At 59.8% G+C, this 14,589-nt stretch overlaps 1 protein-coding gene across 14 annotated transcripts in view; it reads left to right on the top strand.

The window, feature by feature from the left end:
- The first annotated feature begins 548 nt into the window (after positions 1 to 548).
- Positions 549 to 14,589, top strand: part of RNF207 (ring finger protein 207) — a 17,377-nt gene continuing 3,336 nt past the window's right edge. The window contains exons 1-17 of one of the 14 annotated variants that reach the window (XM_055083810.1): positions 568 to 961; positions 1,611 to 1,743; positions 2,944 to 3,088; positions 3,189 to 3,270; positions 3,347 to 3,422; positions 3,502 to 3,627; positions 4,080 to 4,126; positions 4,395 to 4,467; positions 4,534 to 4,602; positions 5,121 to 5,189; positions 5,274 to 5,371; positions 6,011 to 6,263; positions 6,381 to 6,566; positions 6,843 to 6,894; positions 7,215 to 7,332; positions 11,771 to 11,846; positions 13,354 to 13,434. In XM_055083810.1, the coding sequence (XP_054939785.1) occupies positions 771 to 961; positions 1,611 to 1,743; positions 2,944 to 3,088; positions 3,189 to 3,270; positions 3,347 to 3,422; positions 3,502 to 3,627; positions 4,080 to 4,126; positions 4,395 to 4,467; positions 4,534 to 4,602; positions 5,121 to 5,189; positions 5,274 to 5,371; positions 6,011 to 6,263; positions 6,381 to 6,566; positions 6,843 to 6,894; positions 7,215 to 7,332; positions 11,771 to 11,846; positions 13,354 to 13,404 (1,845 nt within the window). In that variant the 5' untranslated portion in view covers positions 568 to 770 and the 3' untranslated portion in view covers positions 13,405 to 13,434. Of the gene's footprint in view, positions 962 to 1,610; positions 1,744 to 2,943; positions 3,089 to 3,188; positions 3,271 to 3,346; positions 3,423 to 3,501; positions 3,628 to 4,079; positions 4,127 to 4,394; positions 4,468 to 4,533; positions 4,603 to 5,120; positions 5,190 to 5,273; positions 5,372 to 6,010; positions 6,567 to 6,842; positions 7,117 to 7,214; positions 7,333 to 11,439; positions 11,650 to 11,770; positions 11,852 to 13,353; positions 13,435 to 14,589 lie in introns of those variants that run through there. The other 13 variants (XM_055083811.1, XM_055083812.1, XR_003679206.2 and 10 more) reach the window with 13 other exon arrangements.

Raw genomic sequence — 14,589 nt, forward strand, 5'->3', positions numbered from 1 at the left:
GGGGCCGCGCGGACCCACTCCTGTCCCGGCCCAAATCCGACCGCACAGAGCCGGCCTAGCCAGCGGGGCCGTAGCCCCCTGGGGAGCCCGCAGCCAGGGTCCTCGGGCCCCGCTCGGCGCGGCGCTCCCGCGTCTCCGGGCTCCGGGCTCCCGCACCGCGGGCGGGGTCCAGTCCGAACCTCGAACCCTTGCCCGGCGGGGTCCCTTCCAGCCGCGCGTTGCCGCCTCTCCTCCTCCGGGCGAGGGGAGCAGCGGCCGCGGCCGTGGCCGTAACCGGAGCCCTGGGTCACAGCGGCGGCGAGCGCCGAGATCCGTCCAGGTTTTCGGCGCGAGGCAGCCGGCGCCAGCCTCGGGAAGGTGGACGGGGGCACCGCGCGCGAGCCTGGGGGCGCCTGGCGCGGAAGGGGTGGCGGCTGCGGGTCACCCAGAGGACACCGGGAGGGGAATTCCTGGGGTGGGGGTGGGGGAGGTGCGAGCGGGGGAGGCCCGGGGAGGCTGGGCGTGGCTGGGTAGGAGGCACCGCCTGACCTTCCAGGGCTGCCGTGGTGAGGCGGGGAGGGCGGCGGCACCGGGTCTGGCCCCTCCGCGCGCCTCCGGCCCGCGCTCCCCGCGCCCGGCGCTCCAGCCCCCAGCCCCGGGCCCTCGCTGCTCCCCGCTCCACGGCCGCTGGACGCCGCGCGCGGTGCAGCGGGCCAGGTAGGAGGGAGGGAGGCGGCGCCGGGGCGGAGGGGCCGCGGGCGCCCCGCCGCCCTCCTGCGCTGCGCCCGAAGATGTCGGGAGCTATCTTTGCGCCCCTGGAGGGCCCGGGCGCCCTGGACGCGGCGAGCGGCCCCCCGCTCGTGTGCCCGCTGTGCCGCGCGCAGTACGAGCACCCCTGCCTGCTGGACTGCTTCCACGACTTCTGCGCCGGCTGCCTGCGCGGCCGCACCGCCGACGGCCGCCTCACCTGCCCGCTGTGCCAGTGAGTGCCTCGAGCCCCGGAAGACGGGAGACTGGCCGCGCTGGGCTGGGACCTAGGTGCTGGGAGGGCAAGGCTCAGACTCCCTGTGGAGACGGCTGGGAGAGGCTGCCCGCAGCCTGCACCTCTCCGCCAGAGAACCTGAAGGCTCCAGCCCATTTTACAGATGGGGTAACTGAGACCTGGGCTTATGGCCCAAGGCCTCCCACTGAAAGTCAGGGGGCAAGGGCGGGCTAGAGTGCGCGTGCTGTCGGATTCAATGCTGCTGGAGTAGGGGATCTCAGCTCAGCGTCTGGACACTCCCAGTAAACTCACTTGGGGGGTCCTGAAGTCTTCAGTCAACACAAGCAGGTTATGTTGGCTCAAGTTACCCGGGGTGGCCCTAAATTTGCCCAATGCCGTGAGAGGGGGTTGAGGGGAGCCTTCTGCCTTTGACACCCTGAGTCGCCAACCCCATCCCAAGGTTCCCCTAGGACTGGAAAGGGACGGGGTCAGAGAGCGCACTGGCTGAGATATTTATAGACATGAGGCCTGCAGGCATCCCACCTCCTGCCGCCCTATTTTTAGTTCCAGCCTGGAATGTATGGAGTAGGAAGGGGGTAGGGAGCCTTAGGGAAGGGGCCTCTGGATCTTGGCTGGAGCTTCTCCGCAGACACCAGACGGTGGTGAAGGGCCCCAGCGGGCTGCCTCCGGTGGATCGGCTGTTGCAGTTCCTGGTGGACAGCTCAGGGGATGGTATGGAGGTGGTGCGCTGTGCCAACTGCGACCAGGAGTGCGGCAAGCAGGCAGGGGCGCCTGGGGGTGGGGTGGGGAGCGGAGGGTGCCAGGTTGCACTGTCCTGACGCTTGCAGTGTGCGCCATGTCATCATCAGAGGATCACCCATCAGGGCATTGTCCAACGCCTCTCTAAGGCACCCTGTATCCAGAATGTGGGCCCCATTTTACTGGCGTGGAGACTGAGGTCCAAAACAACTGCCTTGGGCCAACACCAAGATAGCTGCAGGGGTTAAGGCTATTTCGATCTGGGGGGAGCTTACTGGTCCCCAACTCAGAACACAGTTGTGAACTGGAACAGGAAGGGCATGCCAGGGCACAGGCCTAGGCCAGCCCTCTAGGGTCTGCTGCTACCTGGGTAACTGTGAGCAGCTATCAGCAGCCCAAGGGGAAGTGAGGACATTGTGTCGTTGGGGAGGGGTGATCCTGAAAGACCAGGGAGCAGAGGCCAGTCTTCAGGCTGGGCTGTGAAGGGCACGCGAGACTCTCTCTGGCCTGCGGAGGCTGGACCAGGTATTCCAAATCCCAGGAGGATGTCCCTGCAGGAGCAAAAGGTCCGGGAGGGCGGGCAAGTTCTAGAATATGTGCTACGCAGAAGTACAGAGATAACCAGCAGGAGGTGAGGGGCTGGAGGTAGGGAGAGCGTGGGGAGGAAATGGCCTTGAGTGCCAGCGTAGCAAGTTGGGGGTCTGTGCTCTCATAGCCGTTGCTGGGGTCAGTGCCCTGGACTCTCAGCCCCGGGGAAGGGCACCTGCAGGTCTTCACTCCTTTCCCCTCCCAGCCAAGTTCCCGCTCCAGATGGCCGGTGTGGGCATCCATGTGGCTACTATTGAGGGTGCCGGGGGGGGGGGGCTTCACACACACCCAGGCGTACACATACGCTTTTGTTATAGGTGAAATGTTTTGCAAATGCAGTGCCTGCCCTCCCCGCGACCCCATGTAAGCCCCTCCGCAAGACCGTCCTGGGTAGCTGCCCCTTCCTGGACCTACTTACCTAGTCTCTGAGCCTCAGTATTCTCGTCTGTAAACTGGGTACATGAGAGCGCTGCGCGTTGGGGTTACATGAAAGGGCTGCATGTGACCGCGCGCCTGCCCCAGGCCGGGGCCAAGACGCACAGCCACGACGCGCGGAGGCTGCACTTCCCTCGCGGGCTGTGATCGGGATCAGGCTCCCAGTTCACGGGCGGGTTGAGCCCGAGCTCTGTCCGCAGGACGCAGAGACCACGTACTTCTGCAACACGTGCGGGCAGCCGCTGTGCGCGCGCTGCCGCGATGAGACGCACCGGGCACGCATGTTCGCGCGCCACGACATCGTGGCCTTGGGCCAGCGCAGCCGCGACGTGCTCCAGAAGTGCAGTGAGTGCGGCGTGCCGGATGGGGACCAGCGCTGGGCGGGGGTGGGGGCGGGCACCGGCCGGAGCCCTCACCGCCGCCGCCCCCCCCCCCCCGCTCGCAGCACTGCACGCCGAGCCCTACATCATGTTCTCCACCGACAAGAAGTCGCTGCTGTGCATCCGCTGCTTCCGGGACATGCAGGGGTGGGTAGAGGGCGCGGGAGGTGAGGGGGCTGGAGGGTGTGGCCCGGAGCAGGGTTCATCCGCGGGCTCCCCGTAGGGAGAGCCGGGCTCACTGCGTGGACCTCGAGTCGGCGTACGTGCAAGGCTGCGAGCGGCTGCAGCAGGCGATGCTGGTGAGCGTCGGGTGCCCGGCGCGCCGGGGCGGGGGGTTGGGAACGCGCGCCCACGAGGCTGAGGCCGCCTTGTCCCCAGGCGGTGAAGGCCCTGCAGGCCGCCACACGGGAGGCCATCGCACTGCTGCAGGCGATGGTGGACGAGGTGCGACGCAGCGCGGCGGATGAGGAGGCCGCCATCCACGCCCTCTTCGGCAGCATGCAGGTGAGGGGTAGGGGGGACTAGACAGCCACAGGCTGAGCATCCTTATCAGCCATGACCGGTGCCCGGGACACAGGGCAGGCCCCTCCCAGCCCCCCCCGGGGCCCTTGTGGAGTTTCCAGTGTAGCAGGCCAGCAAGCGCTGAGCTCCTTTCAGAAGTTACTTAATCGTAGTTGCCAGGAGAGTTCTAGAGGTAGAGCACGGGCCTGCCCCAGGCTGGCGCTGGTGGTGAGAGGGGGTCAGGGAAGGCTTCCCCCAGGAGGTGACATTTACGGTGAGAGCACCAGGGCTCTCAGGCAGTGAGAGGCAAGTAGGAGGTGGCTCGGGCAGCAGGGCTGGTGGGCTGGAGAGAGCCAGCCTTAAGCAGCCGTGTGGCTGGGGCCCAGGGGACTGGGAGAGCACTGGGAGGTGGCAGGGCCGAGTCTGCCCAGTCAGTAGCAGACCTTCTCTCCCAGGACAAACTGGCAGAGAGGAAAGCGCTGCTGCTGCAGGCTGTGCAGAGGTGAGTGGTGGCGGGCTCTCCATCCCCTGCCCCGTGACCTCCAGACACCTATCTCATAGCCTGGGCCGGGGCCGGCCCCGGCCCACCCTGGAGAGCAAGACATCCAGGTGTCTACCGGTGAGGAGGAGAGCTCAGGGCTCAGGGAAGGGGTGTCAGGGAAGGATGCACAGAGCTGGTGGGGAGATGGAACCACCCAGTTCTGAGCCCGCCCCCAAGTGGGGGTGGGCAGCCCTCCCCTTGGAGATGAGGCTGCCTGCTCCTCCCCCAGCCAGTATGAAGAAAAGGACAAGGCCTTCAAGGAGCAGCTCTCCCATTTGGCTACTCTGCTGCCCACCCTGCAGGTAAGGGGAGCTGGGGGCGCAGGGCCGGGCACCCAGCCCAGGCACTGAGCAGTGGCCCTCTCGCAGGTCCACCTGGTCATCTGCTCTTCCTTCCTCAGCTTGGCCAACAAGGCTGAGTTCCTGGACCTGGGCTACGTGAGTGCCCACAGCCTCTGGGTCTCCCCCCCTCCCCACCAGGAACCCACCCTGCACACCAGAGCCCCCCACCTCAGGGCTGGGCAGCCTGTTACCTGGAGGCTGGACCAGGGGGTCTTTGGGTGGCCCCCTCTTCCACACCATCATTACAAGACGTTTAGGGGCTAGCTGAACCCCTTTTAAGAGGACAGCAGGGAATTCCCTGGCGGTCCAATGGTTAGGACCCCACCCCGTTCAATCCCTGGTGGTCGGGGAACTAAGATTCCGCAAGCCACGCAAAGCGCGGCCAAAACATAAATAAAAAAATAAGAGGACAGCAAAGCCTGGAAGGGAGCATAAGCCTCCTCCCCAAAAGTGCAGAGTGTCTACCGGAGTCCAGACCCCTCAGTCTTTCCTGTGGATTTGGGGGCAGGGGTGGTGTGGAAGGATTGGATGGCAGGTGAAGTCCTAAAGACGGACGCGCCCTCGGGCCCTCCTGCCTCCCTGTCACCCCCACGCCCCCACCCACCTGAGCGCAGGAGCTGGTGGAGAGGCTGCAGGGCATCGTCACGCGGCCACATCGCCTACGGCCCGCGCAGAGCAGCAAGGTGGGCGGGGCCGCGGGGTGGGCCGGGCCGGGGGCGGGGGCCCGCGGAGTATGGAGCTGCCTCACGAGCTCGTCCGCCCCCCAGATCGCCAGCGACCACCGCGCCGAGTTCGCGCGCTGCCTGGAGCCGCTGCTGCTGCTGGGCCCGCGGCGGGCGGCGGGTGCCGGGGGCGGTACCAGCACGTGAGCCGCAGGGGCGCCGGGACCGGGAAGGGGGTGCGGGCACACGGTCCCCGTTGGGGTGGGGGGCTGACCTGGGGTGGAGCCAGGCCAGGGGTGAACAGAGGGCCTCAGGGGCTCCCCCAGCCGCCGACGCCGCCCCCGGACTGGAGTGTCTAAGCCCTGAAAGGAAGCGGTAGCTTAGGGTGGGGCCTGGGTCTCCAGAAGCCGCAGGGGGTCTGACTTCCGCGGGGGGGCGGGGCCCAGTCTAGAGAGCCGGAGACCCCCGGGGGAGTTAGGAGAGATGCCTAAGCTGGATATGTCTGCCAAGAGCTCCAGGGCCCCAGGCAAGGGATACTGGGCATCGAGCCAAATTTGCAAGGTCGAGTGTGTGTGAGTGAATATACCGTGTGAGGACATCCTGGGGGACTCTTCTGCACATTGGCGTCACCCTCAGGCTTTTAAAAAATACCCCGCTGATGTCATTGGTCTCGGGTGTACACACTGGTCTCGGGTGTACACACTGGTCTCGGGTGCATCAGGTTCTTTCAGAGCTCCTGCGTGGTTGTGGTGTGCAGCCTGGGGTGAGGGGGCTGAGAATGCGCTGGGAGGCTGGGGGAAGGGAAGACCCTCTGGACCCCCCCACGTCTACATCCACACTAGTTCTCTCCCCAGGTTAGCAGGGGGCTCGGGCCCCAAGGTGCTGATGGGGCCCAGCTGCCCCTCCCCCGTGGGAAAGATGTTGGGGTCACCGGTCCAAAAGCCCACGCTGCACCGGTCCATCAGCACCAAGGTGCTGCTGGCAGAGGGCGACGATTCACCCTTCACGGAACACTGCCGCCACTTTGAGAACTCCTACCGGGTGAGGGGGCCAGGGACCTGCCAGCTGGGAAAGGCCCCACCCCTTCTCACCAAGGTGCAGTGGCCCAATCTAGTCCTGGCCACCTGGCCTGCAAGCTGTCCCTCCACCGAGGCCCCCGCAGTGCACCCAGCCTGCAGGAAACACAGGCACTCACGCGGTCTCTCCCCCCAGCGCCTGCAGGCAGAGATGCAGAACCTGAAGGACCAGGTACAGGAGCTGCACCGGGACCTCACCAAGCACCACTCCCTCATCAAGGCCGAGATCATGGGTGATGTCCTGCACAAGTCCCTGCAGGTGGACACACAGATCGCCTTGGAGTATGCTTCCGTGGAGGGCATGAGAGCAGTCTTCCAGGAGGTAGCCCTTCCCGAGGAAGCTCCCTCCCCTGCAGCCCCACCTGTCAGCATGTACATGGGCTACCCCAAGACAGGAAGGGGGAGGAGGACCTTGGCCTGGTGCCCCAGGAGGCCCTCGTGTGGCAGGCTCTGGAACCTGGGCCTTTGCTGCCTGGAACCACGTGAACTGGCTGGGAGTGCCCTATGGCTCTGAGTAGCTAGAGGACAGAAATGCTGCCAAGGGAAATTCCACCTCACGCCAGGCCACGTGCAATATCCAACTTACTTTCTCTTTCAGATTTGGGAGGAATCCTACCAGCGTGTGGCTAATGAGCAGGAGATTTATGAAGGTCCCGGGCAGCTGCTGGGCGCACCCCTGTCCTGGAGCTAATGCACATGCTTTCAGGGGCAGGAAGCCAGTTACCCACTAACCAGATATGAACCCCCATGCTCTTCCCCCTAGCTCTTGACTTTGCCTCACAGCTGCTAACTGGCCCCCAAATGATATATCTGAGATCAGGATTCAGTAAGTAGGATGCCTTCACGAGTCTTACCTCACTCTTTAATCAGAGGTAATCACTGAAATAGTTGGGTTATTTAGATGGTTCAAGACTGGAGAGTAAGAATTTGAAGCCAACAAGACCTAATGCTCTGGCCTGGGCCCCCACAGCCCAGCTCCATGACCTTCTCCAGCTGAAGCAGGAGAATGCCTACCTGACCACCATCACCAAGCAGATCACGCCGTACGTCCGCTCCATTGCCAAGGTGAAGGAGCGGCTAGAGCCCAGGTGAGACCAGGGAGTATTCCAGGGGAACCAAGACACTTCAGAATGTGCGTAGGAAAGGTGCCACACCTCCGGAAGAGCCCCTTTCAGGGAAGTCAGTGGGCCAGGTCATGAAGGTTTAATCAGGGCATCTGGGAGGACCAGATGCTGGACATCTGCCAAAACACAGAATGAGCAGGCTGCTGTGAGTTTCTGCTTTTAGGCACACAATTGCCCATCTCTTTACACCTTGGGGGTGTAATGAGGGTCCTCAGTCAGCTGATCCAGACAGCAGGACACAGAGGAAAGAGCTTCCCTAGTACATGGTTAAGCCAAGTCTAGATAGGAACCTGGACCAGGCTCTCAGCACCATACTTGGGCACTGGAGGTGTTACAGTGGCAGAGGATTTTTGGTGGCAGGTCCTCAATGTGCCTGCCTCTCAAGTCTGAGCCCCAGAGTGGTTGCCCTGTAGGGCTGGTACACAGTGGTCAACCTAGCCCCTCCCTCCACCACCCTCCAGGGGACTCCATCTGCCTCACTCCAAAGTGAGATCTCCTGATTCCCTTATGTCACATGTCCTCTTTCATGGTTTGGTGGAGCCCATCCCCCAAGCAGCTCCTTGAGAAAGGGTACAGAGAAGGGACATGTTTTGAACAGCATACGGCTGCAATATCTTTATTCTGCCTTTGCACTTGACTGATAGTTTTGCTGGGTATTGAATTCTAGATGGAAATTCTAAATTGGAAATGATTCTCCTTCAAAGGCATCACTCTCTTGTCTTCTAGCTTCCAAGGTTGTCTTTGAGAAGTTTGAAGGCATTCTGATTCCTAATGCTTATAATGTGACCCACTTATTCTCCTTATTTATTTATTTTTTAAAATATTTATTCATTTATTTATTTATTTCGGCTGTGCCGGGTCTTAGTTGCGGCACGTGGGATCTTTAGCTGCGGCATGCAGGATCTTTAGTTGCAGCATGCGGACTTTTTAGTTGCAGTATGTGAACTCTTTGTTGCAGCATGCATGCGGGATCTAGTTCCCCGACCAGGGATCGAACCTGGGCCCCCTGCATTGGGAGCACAGCGTCTTACTACCACCGGACCACTGGGGAAGTCCCCACTTATTCTCTCTTCAGAAGCTTGTGGACTCTTCTCTGCTCCCAGTGTTCTGAAATTTCACATTGGTGAGGGTCTAGTTCCATCCATTGGGTACCGGTGGGTCCTTTCAATCTGGAAATTCATGTCCTTGTTTGGGCATATTTCTTCTTGAACTGGTTAGTTGATTTTCTCCACTTTTTCTCTTTCCGGAATTCTTATTGGGTATTGGCCTTCCGGGGCTGGCCCTCTGATTTACCATCTCTTTTCAGTCTTGTTTTCCACCTCTTCATCTTTTTGCTGTACTTTCTGGGAGATTTCCTCTCTTATCTTCTGACTCTTCTATTTAGTTCTTCATTTTTGAAGAAAATTTCCAAGAGCTCTTTTAAATGTTTTCAACTGTTTTTCATTTCCAAAGAGGTGTTTTTGGTACCCTGACTGCTCTTGTTACACAGCATTCTGTTGTTTCATGGACAGACTATCTTACCCCTCTGGGGGCTGATAGGTGTTTTTTTGCTTTTGTTTTTTTAAGTTTCCTTCTCCCTGAAGTCTGTTTCCTCCAAGTTACTTTTTGTTTATTTAGGTTTCTACCTTCCCTGTTAAAGGCTTTTCTCAGCTGTCAGGAACTCTCTGATTACCTGTTCATGTTAGGAGTTGGGGTGGAGGAGAGCAGGCTGGAAGCTCTGAGCACATGGGCGGTGCTTCGGTGTAAGGGATCTGGGTGGGCAGCGGTTTTTGTTTTGCTTTATCTTACTTTCGATGCCCCAATGTCAGTTTTAGATCTTGGCCCAGTTTCCCTCCTGGAAGGTCACTGTACGGAGTATCTGTATGCACAGCTGATTTTCTGTCTGTCAGTAGTTCTCAGGGTGTGTCGCACCCTCCCAGAGACTAACCCTTCAGTATTGGGGGTGGGGGCAGCGGTTCGGAGGTAGGGATCTTGACCTTCATCCTCCTATTTCAGTTCCACCCTCCCACTTGCAGAGGCATCGGGGCTGCCCGTTCCTGGGTCCCCTGAGGATTCTGTGGTGGGAACTGGTCAGGCCTCAGCCGCTCAGGTCTGCTGAATTAGTGACCATCGTCTACCTGCTCTCCAGTTCCAAAATTTTGCTGTTATCCTTTCCTGCTGCCAACCTGGAGAGGTTTTTTCCCCCTCATTGTTTTGGTCCCTTTACTACTTTCAATGAGTTTGGAATTAGAGTGAGTGAGTGAGTGAGTGAGTGTGTGTGTGCGTGTGTGCGTGCGCGCGTGCACAATTGCTGTGTTAATCCAGAACTGCCAAGCCACCTTTATTTTTTATTTTTTATTTTTCCAAGCCACCTTGAAAGTGACTATTTTCACACGTCACACTGAGAGGTTGCACTCATCATGCCTTTTGCACAATTTTGATCAAACCCCTGTCCAGCCAGGCCTAGTTACAGTGTCCTCCTAAGCTGACATTTACTAAGCAGTTGACTCCAGATACTGTGTGATTCCATTTATAAAACCTCAAAACCAGGCAGAACTAACCTCTGGTGTTAGCAGTTGAGATTGGGATTATCCTGGGGGGCCTCTGGGTGGAGGTGACATCCTGGTGCCGCCTACCCAGCCTGTTCACGCTGCGTGCCCGTTCTAAGCCGTGCTCTTACCATTGGCGTCCTTTCCCTTCTGTGTGCTCTGCTTCGGTGAGCAGCTGCCTTCAAGTAGGGCGCTCCTGCCTGCCTGCAAGGGGCAGCACCCCGGCAGAGTCACATCTCTGTGGGGAAGTGGCATCCGTGGTTGGTGTCAGCAAATGGAAAGCTCGGGCAGGAGCCCAGCTCCTGGAGGTTTGGGGCAAGCAGGGAGGCTGCCTCTACCCTTCTTCACGGCACCACTTTGCAGGTGTCTGGAGCTGCCCTCTGCTTCCTTCCCTCCCACTGCTGGCAACTCACACCGACCCCACCCACCATCAGCAACCTGTCGGCTACATCCCTTGGCCTCGGAGCAGCACTCGTGAGCCTGGACTGTCTGTCAGCTTCATCACACTCTTCTTTTGCTTCTGAGACGGCCCACACTCCTCGTTTGGTTTTCTTCCTGCGCCTCCAGCTGTTCCTTCTTCTGTTTTTTTTTTTAAAGGGAAAGGGAACCTTTTTTAAACTTTCATTTATTTTAGTTTATCTTCATCTATTTGGTTGCACCAGGTCTTAGTTGCGGCTTGCCAGCTCCTTAGTTGCGGCATACGAACCCTTAGTTGCAGCACGCGTGGGGGATCTAGTTCCCTGACCCGGGATCGAACCCGGGCCCCCTGCACTGGGAGGGCAGGGTTGTAGCCACTGAGCCACCAGGGAGGTCCCCCCAGCTGTTCCTTCTTAGTCTCTCTGGCTTGGCTCTGCCTCCTTGGCTCAAGGCCCAAACGTCAGTTTTCCCCAGGGCTCGGTCCCAGGCATTCTTCTCATCCTACGCCCTCTCCTTCAAGGGCTTCACCCGGTCTCCTGGCTTTCAAACCCCATGGTATTGCAGATGAGCCCCAATCCCCCTCCCCAGCACAGATCTTCCCAAGCTCTAGACTCCTCTCCAAGTGCCCCTTCCTGGGAGAGTCTCCTCTTGGTGGTCTCGGGGCACCTCAAACCCCACAATGGCCCCGAACTTGGTTTCCTCCCCCCTCGAACGTACTACTCCTGTTTCATCTCAGGGAAGGCATCACAGTCACCCAGGTGCTCAAGTGAAAAGCCCAGGAGACTTGGATTCCTTTCTTTCCCTCACCCCTATTGCCAACCATCCTCAAGTCCTGTTGACGCAACTGTCTTGGTCCACCTGCTTTGTCTCCACTGTGACCCTCAAGCCAAGGCGCCGTTGTCAAGCCCCGCACCCTGGCCCCTCCAGCATGTCCCAGTCAGTGGTCTTTCTAAAGCCTGTCATGCTGGGGCCTGAAAGTCCTTTGGGGACCCTCTCTGCCCACCTCTGACCACGTCGGCCCCGCCCCACACCCCAGGCACAATGGCCTTTCAGTCCCGCAAAGAAGCGACCCTGGCTGCCACTTCCCTGCCTCCGCCTGGAATGTTCTTGCTTCGTCTTGTTCCAGAGACCTCATCACCCAGGTCTCAGCTTGAACGTCGGCAGGGAGGCCTTCCCAAACCACCCTATTGAAAGCGGGTCTCCCTCACCGTCACTCCCCATCTTCCGTCCTGCTGGGCCTCCTCCCCAACCTTGGCGTGTCTCCCCCCAGCAGAACGGGTCTCCCGCAGGAGCAGGGCCCAGCCTGTCTCGTCCACTGCCGTGGCCCTGGCCCTCGGTAAATATTTGAGGCCCAAAGTGTTCGCTCAGGTTTGGCGTGTGTGCAAGTGAGCCTAAGCCCACGCAGTGGGCTGGCTCTGCTGCATCCAGATTCCTGGGACCTGCTTTCTCTCACGCAGGTTTCAGGCCCCCGTGGACGAACCGTCAGACCATCTACAAGACACGCATGATGATGGCGTGAACGGCGAGGCCCAGGCCAGGTAAAGTGAGTCTTTCTAACCTGAGCGGGCAAACGATTTAATCTCAGAGACAAATACAGGCGACAAAGACTGACCTCCGGTCTTCTTTTGGTCCCAACTTGCCACTGACCAGCTCTACGGCCTCAGCTGGGCCTCAGTGTGTAAAATACCGGGTCAGAGGGGTTCTTTTTGTTTGTTTGTTTGTTTGCGGTACGCGGGCGTCTCACTGTTGCGCCCTCTCCCGTCGCGGAGCACAGGCTCCGGACGCGCAGGCTCAGCGGCCACGGCTCACGGGCCCGGCCGCTCCGCGGCACGTGGGATCCTCCCGGACCGGGGCGCGAACCCGCGTCCCCTGCGTCGGCAGGCGGACTCTCAACCACCGCGCCACCAGGGAAGCCCCAGAGGGGTTCTTAAACTGGGCAGTGCCTTCAAACAAATGACCTCGTAGATGACAGATGTGACCTTGATAGACATGACGGCAGGTTTATAACTAGGGACAGCCGTGGTTGCCGCCCGCCCAACCCACAGCTCTGAGAGCGCAGGCTCCTACACCACTGTGACTCGAGAAAAAGGGATCGAGGCTTATTTCTTCCTGTGAGAGGGCACTGCTACTCACCGGAGCCACCGTGTTTGCCAAAATAACTGCCAGAGGGAGAAAAGAATGTGCAATAACAGATGTGTCACTGTCACAGGCTGATCTTTTCGTATTTCTCTGGAGTTGAAGAAAGTCAGAGCTGAAAGGGCCTGGGGTCGGTGAGAGGTCTGCTGCATCTAGAGCCACCACGGGGTTGGTGACAGAGCAGAAAGCAGCCCTACCCTCCCAGGCACCATGCTTCAGGGGAGGGTCAATTCAAAGAGCAGGGTCACCACAGCCCACTGAAATGGACTGCACTGCTGATGTTTTGGCAACTAAAAGTCATCAGGAGTGAATAAGAATCCTTTAGGAGGGGCTTCCCTGGTGGCACTGTGGTTAAGAATCTGCCTGCTGGACTTCCCTGGTGGCGCAGTGGTTAAGAACCTGCCTGCCAGGGGCTTCCCTGGTGGGACAGTGGTTGAGATCTCTGCCCACCTCTGACCACGTCGGCCCCGCCCCACACCCCAGGCACAATGGCCTTTCAGTCCCGCAAAGAAGCGACCCTGGCTGCCACTTCCCTGCCTCCGCCTGGAATGTTCTTGCTTCGTCTTGTTCCAGAGACCTCATCACCCAGGTCTCAGCTTGAACGTCGGCAGGGAGGCCTTCCCAAACCACCCTATTGAAAGCGGGTCTCCCTCACCGTCACTCCCCATCTTCCGTCCTGCTGGGCCTCCTCCCCAACCTTGGCGTGTCTCCCCCCAGCAGAACGGGTCTCCCGCAGGAGCAGGGCCCAGCCTGTCTCGTCCACTGCCGTGGCCCTGGCCCTCGGTAAATATTTGAGGCCCAAAGTGTTCGCTCAGGTTTGGCGTGTGTGCAAGTGAGCCTAAGCCCACGCAGTGGGCTGGCTCTGCTGCATCCAGATTCCTGGGACCTGCTTTCTCTCACGCAGGTTTCAGGCCCCCGTGGACGAACCGTCAGACCATCTACAAGACACGCATGATGATGGCGTGAACGGCGAGGCCCAGGCCAGGTAAAGTGAGTCTTTCTAACCTGAGCGGGCAAACGATTTAATCTCAGAGACAAATACAGGCGACAAAGACTGACCTCCGGTCTTCTTTTGGTCCCAACTTGCCACTGACCAGCTCTACGGCCTCAGCTGGGCCTCAGTGTGTAAAATACCGGGTCAGAGGGGTTCTTTTTGTTTGTTTGTTTGTTTGCGGTACGCGGGCGTCTCACTGTTGCGCCCTCTCCCGTCGCGGAGCACAGGCTCCGGACGCGCAGGCTCAGCGGCCACGGCTCACGGGCCCGGCCGCTCCGCGGCACGTGGGATCCTCCCGGACCGGGGCGCGAACCCGCGTCCCCTGCGTCGGCAGGCGGACTCTCAACCACCGCGCCACCAGGGAAGCCCCAGAGGGGTTCTTAAACTGGGCAGTGCCTTCAAACAAATGACCTCGTAGATGACAGATGTGACCTTGATAGACATGACGGCAGGTTTATAACTAGGGACAGCCGTGGTTGCCGCCCGCCCAACCCACAGCTCTGAGAGCGCAGGCTCCTACACCACTGTGACTCGAGAAAAAGGGATCGAGGCTTATTTCTTCCTGTGAGAGGGCACTGCTACTCACCGGAGCCACCGTGTTTGCCAAAATAACTGCCAGAGGGAGAAAAGAATGTGCAATAACAGATGTGTCACTGTCACAGGCTGATCTTTTCGTATTTCTCTGGAGTTGAAGAAAGTCAGAGCTGAAAGGGCCTGGGGTCGGTGAGAGGTCTGCTGCATCTAGAGCCACCACGGGGTTGGTGACAGAGCAGAAAGCAGCCCTACCCTCCCAGGCACCATGCTTCAGGGGAGGGTCAATTCAAAGAGCAGGGTCACCACAGCCCACTGAAATGGACTGCACTGCTGATGTTTTGGCAACTAAAAGTCATCAGGAGTGAATAAGAATCCTTTAGGAGGGGCTTCCCTGGTGGCACAGTGGTTAAGAATCTGCCTGCTGGACTTCCCTGGTGGCGCAGTGGTTAAGAACCTGCCTGCCAGGGGCTTCCCTGGTGGGACAGTGGTTGAGAGTCCGCCTGCCGATGCAGGGGACGCGGGTTCGTGCCCCGGTCCGGGAAGATCCCACATGCCGCGGGGCGGCTGGGCCCGTGAGCCATGGCCGCTGAGCCTGCGCGTCCGGAGCCTGTG

The sequence above is a fragment of the Physeter macrocephalus genome, chromosome 3, assembly GCF_002837175.3.
Source record: "Physeter macrocephalus isolate SW-GA chromosome 3, ASM283717v5, whole genome shotgun sequence".
Classification (NCBI taxonomy): Eukaryota; Metazoa; Chordata; class Mammalia; order Artiodactyla; family Physeteridae; genus Physeter; species Physeter macrocephalus.